Source organism: Sinocyclocheilus grahami, unplaced genomic scaffold (assembly GCF_001515645.1).
Source record: "Sinocyclocheilus grahami isolate Dianchi unplaced genomic scaffold, SAMN03320097.WGS_v1.1 scaffold141.1, whole genome shotgun sequence".
NCBI lineage: Eukaryota > Metazoa > Chordata > Actinopteri > Cypriniformes > Cyprinidae > Sinocyclocheilus > Sinocyclocheilus grahami.
The window spans coordinates 1,292,341-1,307,665 of NW_015505320.1; the positions used below are offsets into that span (position 1 = coordinate 1,292,341).

The 15,325-nt window shown below is 36.6% G+C and overlaps 1 protein-coding gene across 1 annotated transcript; it reads right to left on the reverse strand.

Annotated features, from left to right (window-relative positions):
* Window positions 1-1,833: 1,833 nt before the first annotated feature.
* Window positions 1,834-13,811, reverse strand: slc7a8b (solute carrier family 7 member 8b). Its single transcript, XM_016280557.1, has 11 exons — window positions 13,636-13,811; window positions 10,844-11,048; window positions 10,621-10,772; window positions 9,122-9,247; window positions 6,671-6,824; window positions 4,392-4,515; window positions 4,125-4,228; window positions 3,932-4,028; window positions 3,018-3,167; window positions 2,658-2,835; window positions 1,834-2,513 (listed from the first exon to the last, which is right to left on the reverse strand). The coding sequence occupies exons 1-11, from the start codon at window positions 13,757-13,759 to the stop codon at window positions 2,419-2,421; spliced, it is 1,509 nt and encodes a 502-aa protein (XP_016136043.1). The 5' UTR covers window positions 13,760-13,811; the 3' UTR covers window positions 1,834-2,418.
* Window positions 13,812-15,325: the final 1,514 nt, after the last annotated feature.

A 15,325-nucleotide genomic window follows, 5' to 3' on the forward strand; every position in this document is an offset into this window, starting at 1 on the left:
TAGGTTCAAGCAACTGGCACAAATGAGATCTTATCATAAATAGGTTTGGTAAACTGGAATTGGATATTTTAGGAAGTGAAATCTGAAGCACAGACCAACTTAGAATTGAAAAAGAAATGTCACTGCCAATAGAGTAATAGTTACTTGTCAATGAAATAGTGGCTACTAGAAAAGAAAAAGTACTAAGAAGTAAAAAGTAGTAAGAAAAATTGTTTAATGAACCACTAGTGAAACTATAGGGGACTGTATGTTTTTAAAAACTGTATGTTATTTTTTTAAATAAGAACTTTTAAAATGAAAATAAAGGAATAAATATAGGCTACAAATGTCATAACAGAGATATTTTTTATTTTCTAGGGACATTCATTTATCCATGGTTTGTTCAGGAGCTGAACTCTGCCAACTCTGAGGTTTCTTAGACAGACAACAATACTGTGCACTGGGGGAAGAACCCATTTGTTTTCCAAAGAATGGACACGACTGTAGTGGAATAAAGTCATACTGTTTTAAACACCCTGGGATCTGTAGAACAACAGCACATTGTATAATGTATTATATATTGTATTTTAACGGGTAGATGTCACACATTCTGGTCAATTCTAACTACCACAGAGTTTACTTAAAGGGGTCCTATTATGCTTTTTCACTTTTTAATTTTAGTCAGTGTGTAGTGTGTATGTTTGGGCATAAAAAAAGATCTAGAAAGTTACGAATCTCAAAGTCCACTCCAAAGGGAGATATTTAGTTTAAAAAAAAAATCAATTTCCAAGAACTACAGCAAACGGCTCGTTTGGACTACAGCGTTTGGTTTCCGGGCTTTGTGATGTCACAAAGCGGCTCATTAGAATTTCATTACAAAGAATTCCCGCCTACAGAAATTCGAATGGTTGGGGGGTGGGGAGGGGCGAGGTCGTGGTTACAACGCTTGGTTGAGTGAGTGCATCAGACGAGACGACGAAGAAGAAGTGCTGCTGCAGAGTAAAACAAAACATGCAGAGCGGGGGTACGCGAGGACTGTGATTGAGAACTGCTGGTCTAGAACAATTCTTACAAATATAACACAATGTAGCTGGGCGCCGCCGGTGTGCCTACACTCATAGAAAATAATGTGTTCGAATTTTAAAGCCGTGGCGCGACGCTGTGCTTCTCGTCCGGTGTAAGACCGCCTGAAATGCAGTTTTTTTTCACTTCCGAAAGCGAATGATGTCAGGAAACAGTGGTTGCAATTTACTTTTTAACTCTGTTCCTGAGCATTATAACCCCAATTTGCTATTGTGTGCTGCGCATTTTACTAAGGACAGCTTCCACAACACGAGTGAGAAGTGCCGGATTCACCAAAAGCTTTTGTTGAAAGACGGAGCAAGGGGGCGTGGCAGTACCGAAACATCGTCGAAGCTGTTCGCCAATCACAACGCACTGGGACAGCTAACCAATCACATCACATTTTGTTTTTCGGAAGGCGGACCTTCATCAAAGCCCGAACTAATCGAGCCGTTTGTGCCAGGATGGGGAGAAAGGTATTTTAATAATGTAAATTATGTGAAAAATGAGAGCATGTTCTAGTACACCCCCAAAACTAAATTGACTTTGTAAAAGAGCATAATAGGACCCCTTTAAATTTTGAACTTTGCTTTAGTTTAATTAAATTGACTTATTTAAACATATTACCTTTACCTTGATAAAGGCCTGTGTGCTGAAATGAGTCAGTTTAAAATGAAGAACAAGTTCTCCAATGATTATAGAGTAGTTTACCTTACCTTCACTACTATAGATAACAAGGCCAAAAATTTAACATAATTCTGGACGTGTTTTGTTGTCCTTGTCCAACATGAAAGCAGGGTGTAGGATGTGGGTTATATAACACAGCAAGCCATTGTTCCCATTTACTCCTAAATTACAGACATTTCCATGCTGGCAAGATTCCATGCTGGTAAATAACACACAGACATCTTTCTTTCTTTCTTTCTGTTGTTTGTGTTTTGGGTCATTATTTATTTTCAAGTCTGAAGTCTGAAAAGCGAATACAAATGAAACACTTGCACACACAAAAATGCAAAACATTATCTCCAATATTATTCAATCTTCTTACAATAGAGTATAAAATGTAGTGAATACAAACACCAGAGACTGATGAAGAGAGTACAATAGTATGCTCAATATAAAAATAAAAAAATGATCCGTAACAGTCACAGCAACAATATTTATATTGCATCTAATAATCTTGCCAATTGGTGGCAGTATTGCATCTAGAATGTTTAAGGCCAGTCTTTCAAATGAAAAATACTTTTTTTAGCTATTACATTATCCTCCACACGCATGTTTGTTTTGCATTTTCATAACCTACCAAATTCATATTGCTTAAGTTTAGCTGATGAATGAATATCCATGAATGACTCAGTAAATGTACTTCTTGTAATCCTATCCAGATTCGTCTTTGTCTTCATTCCCGTCTTCACTGCCTTCAGCGGGATATACCACCATGAACAACTTCTGTCCCAAGTGTGTCAGTTTAGCTATGTAGACAGACAACAGCAGATGGAGTGTCTTTAGTAGCCTCTGTCTCATTCACAATCTGTTTAGTCTTATGCAAATATAGCTGACATTTGTAAATCATTTTCATCCATCAATATTAATTGAGATTTAAGATAATACCATACCAACAAAGGAGTTGAAGCTCTTGGGCTTGTTTTCCCAATAGACGCCAAATAAATACACAGGAACACCTGACAACATAATGGCCAGACCAATGCAACACACCACAGGCTCCGAGTACAGAGAGAAGATCAGCAGGAATGCCCAGAAAATCAGGAAAATTACTGGCCACGCCAAGCTCACCTGTGGAGTGAAACCTGTTGATTTTGTAAAGTACTACAAATGTACAGTACCCCCTCCCCCACCCAAAAAAGTAATCTATAATTATACATCATTACGGTTCACAGCAAATGCTGAGTTCTGACAGCTCTTGAGGTTTAATGCTGTCAAAACTACACAATAAAGTCATTAGGATTCAGCCTTACCTTGATTGGTCGATGTAAGTCTGGTTCTTTGACACGAAGCACAATCTGCCCGGCAACAGTGACCCCATAAAACAGGTAGTTGATGAAGCCAACATAGTTGATAAGGGTGTATATGTCACTGGTGCACAACATCAGCAGAGTTGATATACACTATCAAATAAACCAGGAGTTGATTTGAATATAAGCTCCTACCAATACATTGTATATAATTTACAAAAACAAAGATTTTTAGATTATTTAAAGGAATAGTTCACTAAAAAAGGATAATTTGAGTACAAATTTACTCACCCTCAGGCCATCCAAGGTGTAGATGAGTTTATTTCTTCATCGGAACAGATTTGGAGAAATTTAGCATTTCATCAGTGAGAAACAAATCATGAAGGCATTTTAACTAAACTGTCGACTTCAGCTAAAACACCAGTCCATGATCCATAATAACGCTTCCTTCAGTGGGAAAAAAATCATCCCCTGTTGTCCTCTCACATCAAAATCCACCGACATATTTGTTTAGAACTGTTTTTGTTCATAAACAGTGCTTGATCTGTGCATATTTCTCTCCTGATTCAGACAAGATTACTTCTTTACTGGAGAAACAATATTTTGGATAGAGCTCATATTTTAGCTAAAGCTAAAAATGTCTTAATAATGAATTTATTACAGACACAGCTTTTTGCTTCACAAGATGGTAAATGATGAACTAGAGTCATGTGGATTACTTGTTCAGCTGTTTGGACTCTCATTCTGATGACACCCATTCTCTTCAGAGGATCCATTGAGCAAGTGATGCAATGTTAGATTTCTCCAAATCAGTTCCAATGAAGAAACAAACTCATCTACATCTGGATGGCCTGAGGGTGAGTACATTTTCATTTTTGGGTGAACTATTCCTTTAAGGAACAAAACAAAGTGCTCACAGTGAAAAGCAAAGCTGGGATGGGTGTACAGCGGTTCACATGAATCATTGCCAACAGACGGGGAAGATGTCCTTCTCTCGCACCTGCAAAGAATAACCTGAGACGAACAACTGTCAATCAAGCTATCCATTGACATTAAAATACAATGCAAACTGAATGAGTAATTGTGCAATAACATGGCATCAAGACTGACCTGGATGATGTGAAAAGGGACCCATTAACCCCTCCGAAGGTGGACAGAGCCACAGAGATGGGCATGATCCATGACATCACCCCAAGCAGCTTTTCACCAAATGTCTGATGGAGATTAAAGAGAAAAAGAAGGCAAAGTTTATAGAGGTAAGCAGACATTCAGCAAAAACGTCAGATGGGTCAGACCGATCTACTGATTAATAGGCTGCTTCATTTCCTGATGAAGGAAGAACTCAATAAGCATCTTAATTTGAGCAGAGCAACTCACCACAGCAACAGCATTGGAGGCCATCAGCTCCTGAGGGCTCATAGCTGTAACATATGCAATATTCGCAAATACATAGACAAAAGTGACCAGAGGGATTGAGATGAAAATTGCACGAGGCAGGTTCCTGTAAAGAGAGAGTTAAAACCGTTGAATCTTGATTGTAAGTCTCTGGCAAACACGTACTGCCCAGAGCAGGAATACTTTGGTATTTAAAATGCTAACATTTATAGTATTTATGACACCCCAATAGTTATACATACAGTGGGGAAAAAAAGTATTTAGTCAGCCACCAATTGTGCAAGTTCTCCCACTTAAAAAGATGAGAGAGGCCTGTAATTTTCATCATAGGTATACCTCAACTATGAGAGACAAAAGGAGGGGGAAAAATCCAGAAAATCACATTGTAGGATTTTTAAAGAATTTATTTGCAAATTATGGTGGAAAATAAGTATTTGGTCAATAACAAAATTTCATCTCAATACTTTGTTATATACCCTTTGTTGGCAATGACAGAGGTCAAACGTTTTCTGTAAGTCTTCACAAGGTTTTCACACACTGTTGCTGGTATTTTGGCCCATTCCTCCATGCAGATCTCCTCTAGAGCAGTAATGTTTTGGGGCTGTCGCTGGGCAACATGGATTTTCAACTCCCTCCAAAGATTTTCTATGGGGTTGAGATCTGGAGACTGGCTAGGCCACTCCAGGACCTTGAAATGCTTCTTACGAAGCCACTACTTCGTTGCCCGGGCGGTGTGTTTGGGATCATTGTCATGCTGAAAGACCCAGCCACATTTCATCTTCAATGCCCCTGCTGATGGAAGGAGGTTTTCACACAAAATCTCACGATACATGGGCAGGTCATTCACTAGGTCCCCCCGTGTGGTTCTGGGATTTTTGCTCACAGTTCTTGTGATCATTTTGACCCCACGGGGTGAGATCTTGCGTGGAGCCCCAGATCGAGGGAGATTATCAGTGGTCTTGTATGTCTTCCATTTTCTAATAATTGCTCCCACAGTTGATTTCTTCACACCAAGCTGTTTACCTATTGCAGATTCAGTCTTCCCAGCCTGGTGCAGGTCTACAATTTTGTTTCTGGTGTCCTTTGACAGCTCTTTGGTCTTGGCCATGGTGGAGTTTGGAGTGTGACTGTTTGAGGTTGTGGACAGGTGTCTTTTATACTGATAACAAGTTCAAACAGATGCCATTAATACAGGTAACCAGTGGAGGACAGAGGAGCCTCTTAAATAAGAAGTTACAGGTCTGTGAGAGCCAGAAATCTTGCTTGTTTGTAGGTGACCAAATACTTATTTTACCGAGGAATTTACCAATTAATTCTTTAAAAATCCTACAATGTGATTTTCTGGATTTTTTTTCCTCATTTTGTCTCTCATAGTTGAGGTATACCTATGATGAAAATTACAGGCCTCTCTCATCTTTTTAAGTGGGAGAACTTGCACAATTGGTGGCTGACTAAATACTTTTTTTCCCCACTGTAACTGATCGGTATACATAAATGATCTAATAACTTCTGAATATTCTCAGAAAAACAAAATGTTTGCCATTTACTTTTTTGTCTCAGATGTTTCTCATAAAATGCCTCAGGAGAAATAAAAAGAGATACAAATGCCTCATATTCAATAAAAGTGAATATGGACGGCATAATAACTTTCATTTTGGAAGAATTTGATGAGAAGTATTTATGTAGGAATCTCTGACTTTTAATTTTTGGTATCTTGATAGACCTGAACAGTTTGATATACTTTTGAAATCTCTCCTGAAACTCTAGAGGACATACGTGAGTTTACTCATATGTGAGAATTTTTCCTCAAGAGAATAATCTGAATGGAAAATACTTTCCAATCAGTTTCAATGCTGTCTAGGAGAAAAACTGAGACATTACAATATAATTTCAATAGAACCAAGTAAACAGATCAAAAACATTTTTTGTGTATGTGGTAATGGTGTACATTATACATGACAGTATTGTATTTATAGTTGTTTTAGGCTTGGGGAAAATAATCTGTTAATTTCTGCAATTAATATTGTGTATTTAATGTGTTAAAATCCTTACATAAAATTCTTATATAAAGATACCAGTACTAAATGCATGTTATTATTATTATTCACATTTTATGTATTTAGCAAGACAATTATTGCGTAAAATAATCTCAGAGAAATATCTGGAATTATTTCTCATAATGACAAAGTTGGATTTTATTTTTTATTTTGTGATAATGACTGTCTTTCACTGTACATTTTCCCTGACAAATGGCAGTGTACCTGTAGGGGTCAATGAGCTCTTCTGTTACATAATTAAGAAAGTTCCAGCCTGCATAAGCGAAGGAGCCCTGAAGGAAAGCCAGTGCAATGCGGCCCATGTCATAGGGCTGGAGAGGATGAAATGCATGTTCTGGCTCCAACCAATAAAAATGACCTGGAGACAAAAGACAGGGAAGCATTTTATGCGTTATGCCTGAATTAATACGCAGAGAGTATCTAAATGAATGGAAAAAGTTTTATTAAAGGTGCAATAGATGATTGTCTTCAGAAACATTTTTTGTTATGCTGATTGAAAGTCTCTTCACATCCCGATAGCAATCATTATGTTAAGTGGTCTAAATGTATTTATATATTCTGTGGAAGGCATAGGACCAAGAAATGTTCGTCCAATCAAAACGCTCGGTCCGAGCGTTTTAATTGGCTTTCATACCTGCCTGTCAACATGTGAATTTGCATACCTCTGCGCACCCTGTACGTGCAGACAGGATACGTCATCAGCGCGTTCACGCACGCTGTGCAGACAGAGCGAGAATGGCAAACAAACATCAACAACCCGATCTTCGTTCCTGGTATTGTAATACTTTTACTAACTGTACTATAAAGCTTTCTCACCGGTGAATGACACATGATGTAGCCCAGCGGTTCCCAATTCCAGTCCTCGCGCAAGGGAAGCAGGGGAAATCCGTTGAAATTTACTTCACTTCGGAACATTAATTCACGGATTTGTGCTGCGCAGTGTCTTCACACACAGACGAAACTTACTAGAGAAGTGTGACAATATATCTCTGTAAATAATAAATTCACGTCTCGCACACTTTAATGCCCTTTGTATGGAACATATACACTCGCTTCGAACTGGAATCATGGCGGAATATCCGGTGATGTACACTTCCCAGGGCACTTACGGACGGAATAGAACAAACGTTGCACGTGATAAGAGATACATATGAAATATGCAGAGCAGGAGGGCGCGAGGACTGGAATTGGGAACAGCTGATGTAGCCTATTGTAATGTTGTCTCTGGAATTTTGGTCTGTCAGCGTATATGCGTTCAGGGGAGTGGCTTTGGACGGCGATTGCAGGGAGGGTGGGACGTTCGCTTTTAGTGCTATCAGGCTAAAGTTAGCATTTTCCAAGATCTCCTATTGCACCTTTAACTACTGCATAATCAATTTAATTTATTTATTTTCGTCACATTTACTGCAGGAAAGCATATTATGCATTAAAAAGCACTGTTATTTAACCAATGTACAAGTTTCCATTGTCAAAATCAATAGTTCTTTTTTGATGCTTTTATGAAGACATTTTAAAGAAGACATTCAACGTTCCTTTTTTGTCCTTGGGATATTAAACACATGAAAGCAGCAGACTACAAATGGGCCAGCATGACAGTCGAATTCATTTGTGAGCTTGTCTGTGCTTAATGGATTTATACTCTTTTGTTTATAGTGCAAAAATGGGTAAAATATGAAAAGTATGCTTATGTAATACTCTTAGCTTAATGCCTGCCCTCTTATATTCAAGCCCTTTATGTTCAGATCTAATACTGAATGAGTTAAACAAGCCAAACACAGATTTCATTGTTTTCTTGAACTGTATTTTTGTCAATATCTTTATGGCAGTAGTAAAAAAAAAAAAAAAAATTTTATAAGGACTTTTGTGAACAATACTGTATTTTTGTCAATATCTTTATGGCAGTAGTAAAAAAAAAAAAAACAATTTTATAAGGACTTTTGTGAACAAAGAGCATATCTATCTATCTATCTATCTATCAAAAAATGTTGATCCAGGAACATGTCTTACCTGGCAAAATCACGACGACCCTATCGAGCTAGCTAGCTATACACTGTAGTATACTTTTAAATGAATACTTATGGATATAATTTACTTAAAGTAATTAAACATTTATATTGAAGACGTTGCAATTTAGCACATTTCAAATGTATTATCTTTAAATTTAATATGACAAACTTAAAATTATAATCAAGTACTTAACGTGCTTTAGCATGTTAGTAAACCCTTCAAAATAAGCTTACTTTAAAGCATGACAAAATATTATTAAAACATGGTGATTTATATTGTACTTTAAAGTAAAACTCTATCTATCTATCTATTTATATAGATATATATGCTTCTATTCAAATGTGTTTTAATACTTTTATTCAGCAAGGATGCAGTAAAGACATATAATATTACATAAGATATCTATTTTAAATAAATGCTGTTCTTTTGAACTTTTAATTCATCACAGCCTTCATGAGCTCTTAGAAAAATTGCACCTATTTCACTCTCCATGAAACATCGTTATTTAAATCAGCACATCTTCACACTTTTATGCTGATAATGCATATGCAATCCACAATATGTTTATGAGTGATGTTAATGATATTATAGTATGGTAATGGTAAATATAGATATAGATGCACTATGGACTGTACTGTTATAAATTACCCTTGCAGATCTGCACAACGCCCATGATGATGATGAGGCAGAGGGCGAGGAGTTTGCCTGTGGTGAACACATCCTGTACACGAGTCGCCCAGCGGACACTGAAGCAGTTTATCCAAGTTAACAGCACTTCAAGGAAAAGAACAAATTATAAACATTCAAATTCATATTGATGGCAGTAACCAGAAGTTACACTGAACGAAGAATGAAGTCAGTCAAATGTTATACTGTATGTATATACTGTCCAACTTAAAATTCAGACAAAAGCTGCTGTTTGAAAATACTTCATCAATACTGTTACTGCAACATGAAACATGAAAATAACAGCTTTAGATTAAAGAACGAAAACAAAGCAAGAACTGCCAATAGGTTTAAGCTTCAACAATGATTAAAGTTGCCAGACAACATTGTTCCACGGCTTTGGAAAAAGCTCTTGCAAGAAAACACTGCATGATCCAGACCTGTATGAACAAGTTCTTTGGAAACCTTCCCATTATAAGTCCAGCTGACATCATTAAGCTCATTAACCACAATTATGTATTAATATATGTAGAACCTGTTCCTGAACAAAAAGAGGTGATAAAAAGCCACTTTTCTGATTCAAAGTGCTACCTGCGGTCAAGCCAAGGCTCACTAATGATATATATATATAAAAAAAAAATTCTCCATTGTTGTTGTTTTCATTGTTTTCCAGGGTTATTTGTCTTAATGAGTAAGAGATAAGAAGGAAATGTTTATGGAAATTCAAGGTTTATGGGATGTTGTTGTGAAGCAGTTTGACATAACACTACTTGTTGGATTTGTGTTCGTCAGATGAAGTCTGAGCATTGAAACATACGCAACTAAGATTATTCAATCAACTATGCTCATTTTATTTAAAAATCATCATTATTTTGTCTCCTGCTTCTGCTCTTCACTGGCTTTTCTCAGTCAACTCAGCTGATAGAAGGCTGTTAATAAAGTTTTGGGTACCAGACCAAACACTGGTTTTGGGTACCAGACAAGACTTGCTGTTAACAGGTTTTGGGTATTGGACAACATTGCTGATTAGTTGCTGTTTTACCAGTAAAAAAATATATATTTTTGACAGGATCTGGCATCTGGGGCTGATTACTTACCATTGTGATTACTTTTAGATTTGGACCTAACTCATTTAAAAGCTTGTACGATATTGATATAAAAATACAAAGAGAACGAAAATATATTCCATTTGTTAGGAGATGAAAAAGAACAATTAGGGAGAATCAACACATTATGAATAAATTATAATTTCAATAATCATGTAACCAGTAAATGGTAGCTGTAGTGATTACGAGTATTTTACAATGTAATATAATCTAATGACAAGTACTTAATTTTTGGAATCTAATTATGTAATCCAGATTACATGTTTCTACAGTTACTGCCCAGCACCAGATGCAGGATGATCTTGGATAAAACGTTGTGTCATGGACAATGTAATGTAGCCCCAAAGCATGTTTTAATTATCAGCATTTACTTACACAGGCAGACGGCGGCGAGCAGACCCAGCGCTCTCTCTGGAGGGAAGCAGGAAGGGAAGAGAGGCTGCAATGCGTAATTGGCAAATGTGAGGGCAATCACAGCCTGGTTAGTTGGATAGATCACCAACACTGCAATCCACAGCCTTAGAAACCTATTCAAAAGACAAGACCTGTAAGACCTCACACGCATTACATTTCAACTAAATAAATGAGTCAGTCTTACCCAGCTAGCCCTCCAAAGATGTCCTTAACATAGGAATAGTCTCCACCTGACTTTGGGATTGTGACTCCCAGTTCAGCATAGCACAGAGCACTGATGGCAGTGATGACGCCAGTGAGAGTCCACACTATGAGAGCCAGACCCACTGAGCTGCAATTTTCCAAAACACCCTTTGGACTTACAAAGATCCCAGACCCAATAATGTTACCTGGGGAAATGACAACAAACAGGCAAGAGGAGTTAACAGGACTTGAATGTAGCTTGTGTCTGAAAGAAAGTAAATCCCCACTGCCATGTTTCAGTATTTAAAAGAAAGCCTTCCCAGATAAGTGGAAGCTGTTAGGCCAACTCTCTAATGCCAGTGTGGTTTTGATTTATTTTTTTTTTTTTTACATTTTTGGCATTTTGCCTTTATTTTAATAGGACAGTTAGTTGACAGGAAGTGTAGTGGGAGGGGAGGGGGTCCACGAGCCGGGACTCGAACTCGGGAACTGGGGGGAACAGATATTTGAAATTCTAATAATGTCTAAAAAACCATAAGAGACTTCTTTCAGCAACATAACTTGTACTGACTCCAAACCTTTGAACAGTAGTGTATATATTATAAAATTCGTTGTCTCTGTGTTCTTTGCACATGCCTCAGACCGTGTTCTTCCCTTATACAAGATTTTTTTCAGTGCATTGTGACCTTGAGAGTTGGTTTCAACCAGTCTGGTAAAATATTAAGAATGCTCATTGTTAACACCTGTTGAGCAGTGAAAAGTTCCTTTGTTTAGAGATGGAATTCTCAAGAGATTTGGAAAAAAGACAAGGGGAGAATGAAATAAGCTGTTTTGCCACTTGTACTACAGCAGCCTTGAACCACTAGGTGATTTTTTTTTTTTACTTAAGTATCTTCCCGAGTCCCTTTCCTCCATTATTTCTGCACAAAATAAGAAACCAATTCCTTTATCTCCATATTCATTTATTGTCCTTGCCAAATGAAAAAAGATAAAGAAAAAAATATGAAACAATTTAACAAAAACAAACAAACATCCGTAAAGTACTATATGTAAATAAATGCAGGGGGAAAAGCAGTTGTGAGGGTAATTTATACAGTATATATACACAGGTGCATCTCAATAAATTAGAATGTCGTGGAAAAGTTCATTTATTTCAGTAATTCAACTCAAATTGTGAAACTTGTGTATTAAATAAATTCAATGCACACAGACTGAAGTAGTTTAAGTCTTTGGTTCTTTTAATTGTGATGATTTTGGCTAACATTTAACAAAAACCCACCAATTCACTATCTCAACAAATGAGAATATGGTGACATGCCAATCAGCTAATCAATCTCAGTTCTCTCGGTTGGTTGAGCATCTTTTTCTTCCACTTAACTTTCTGTTAACATGCTTGGATACAGCACTCTGTGAACAGCCAGCTTCTTTGGCAATGAATGTTTGTGGCTTACCCTCCTTGTGAAGGGTGTCAATGATTGTCTTCTGGACAACTGTCAGATCAGCAATCTTCCCCATGATTGTGTAGCCTAGTGACACAAAATGAGAGACCATTTTGAAGGCCTTTGCAGGTGTTTTGAGTTGATTAGCTGATTGGCATGTCACCATATTCTAATTTGTTGAGATAGTGAATTGGTGGGTTTTTGTTAAATGTGAGCCAAAATCATCACAATTAAAAGAACCAAAGACTTAAACTACTTCAGTCTGTGTGCATTGCATTTATTTAATACACGAGTTTCACAATTTGAGTTGAATTACTGAAATAAATGAAATTTTCCGTGACATTCTAATTTATTGAGATGCACCTGTACATGTGTTTCAGGGCTTACATACAAGGTAATTCTTAGGTTATCAATCTGAATATTAAATATTAATCAGAGGTTTGAAAAACAGTTGTTGTCAATGTTTTAAGTATCTCTGTTTTTAACAGGAACAGACATGTCAAGAGATATGAACAATTATCCAATTTATGACACATTCAAAAACCCCAACGTACAAGTTTTTTGACAACAGAGATCCTTAACCAACATCCTATTTTTGAGTGTAAAACCTGAGGCTTTAAAACCAAGTAATTCCACAAATGATCTCCCTCTCTCTCTCTCTCTCTCTCTCACACACACACACATCAAAACCAAAACAACAGAACCTGTTAATGGACAAGACGGGTAGATAGTGACCCGACCTGCTGTAACCCAAACACCTACTGACAGCTTAAATCTCAGATAACACGCATTAACCCAGCAGTGAGGTAACTGGCACAGACATGCTGGTGAGCTTCTCGCATTCAAGTCTAAATTACATGCCGAGTAGTGACCCAGTTTAGGTTTAAACTTGCTACCTAACACCAGACTCCTACTGAGAAATCTCTTCACTGTTTATAATCCTTACTAGGGCCCTACCTGTGCTTCAGCTCCACGCGGTGTTTGTTCTGGATGGAGTTACTGTTCACATGCTTTATTTCTCATTTATATCATATAGATATAATATTAAAAAAAATGTAATTAAATTATGTACTTTATGCATATATCCTATGCATAGTATGGTGATGGAAAAAGGATATTTAAAAAAATGTATTAGTGTTTTTTGGTCCTTGCAATGAAAACAATATTGGACTCTTTTCAGTTTCACTGAATGGTCAGTTCTTCAAAATATCATGGATATGCATAAATATATAATTTTATGAATTCAGGGGATACAAACTATAGGCCTACTTTTATTTACTGCATGTATTTTTATACCATATAAAGTGCAAGGAGAATATAAAGAGGAAACGTAATGCATAAAACACAGACTTACCCACAATAATGCCACATGCACTGAGGAGTCCGATCTCTTTCTTCAAGGTCACTGCTGGTTCTCCGTCGTCGGTGTCTGTGTCTGGCACTGATGCAGCCCTGCGTCGGGTGCCACTGCTGCTCATTTTCACACAGACAGCAGCAACTCTGTGCTTAATGTTGAGAGTCTCCGTAACTTTATCCTCCTGCCCCAAACTTAATGTGATAATCTGATAAACCCGCCCACAGTGTTCTGGTTTGGTCTAGTTTAATAGATGAATGCAACAGAGGCAATATTATGCAACTACAAAGAGATTTTGTATTTAGCAATGGAATCACAATAGTCTTGCAGCACCAAATCTCAACTTAAGGTCAAAATAAATAAATAAATCTGGGTCATAATCAGGCAAACAAAATTATGCCATTTGAATGTTTGTCCTCTTAACCCACACTTACTGATATTAAAATCAAGACATTACAAAATCAAAACCTGTTAGGGTGAGGAAAACTTTTTTAAAAAACAGCAGCAAAATATTACATAAAAATAATTTAGAAAAATATATTTTATGAATGATGAAATAATGAATTTTTGTTCATAATATGGAACCCCATTTCCGCCACCTAAAAACTATTGCATTAATAATTATTGTTCATAAAAGTCATTATGACATAAGTCAAAATTATGATGTGAAAATTTGACATGCCAAAATTATGACAAAAAGAGATGTCAAAATTGAGATTCTGAGTCATAAGGCAAAAAGTGTCATAAAATGTATATTATGACCATTTTTACTTTTTGCCATACTTGACATTATCTCATAAATATGATTATTTATTTATTAAAATAAATTTCTCAATTTCAACTTTTTTATCAGCTATGTTTGCATCCAAAGATTCGATTTTAACTTGTGGGCAAAACTGGAATATTGCCTAAAACATTTGCGAATAATGCACAGTTCCCATCCAACGAGTCAAAGAGAACAAAATCATAATTTCCTGATAAACTGGCACTAAATATCACTAAGAAAATAGGAGAAGCCACTTCAGAGCAAGCAGACGAAAAGCAATAAATGCTGTTATTACTTTCGAAGATGGATGCCTGCTGTTTGGGAACGCAGTCGTTTAAGACAATTATTTAGAAATACTTTGATGACAGACTTTGCTCAGGCATTTCAGAACAACCAAAACAACATTTCAGATGCTGTGCAAAGAGATCGCTCAACTGGTTAGTCAAGTTATCCCGTCCCATCATGCAAAGTCACATGACTTTGTTTGATGCGCATGGTGGAATTTATTTAGTAAATGTGTTTCCATCGTATTTTATTCGCGTTTTTTCTTATCGCATAAAAAAAAAAGTGTATCCTACTTTAATTGTATGCATAAGTGTTTTATGCACATTCTTAGAATTTATGTGCATCTTGGCATTTCTATCCAGCGGTTTTTTTATGCGATATTCCAAAATGCACGTAAAAATAGGTGGATGGAAACATAGCTATTAACACTTCTCAATTTTAACTTTTTGTCATAATTATGACTTTCTATGTCAATGACTTGGTACGTCATAATTATGCTTTACCAATGCATGGTTTTTTTCTCATGTGGCAGAAATGGGCCACCATATAGGCTAAAAGCTTTTTTTATATAATACTTGGAAGGCTGTGATAAATTATGATCTAAACATTGATTTGTAAATATAGACTGACAGACATATA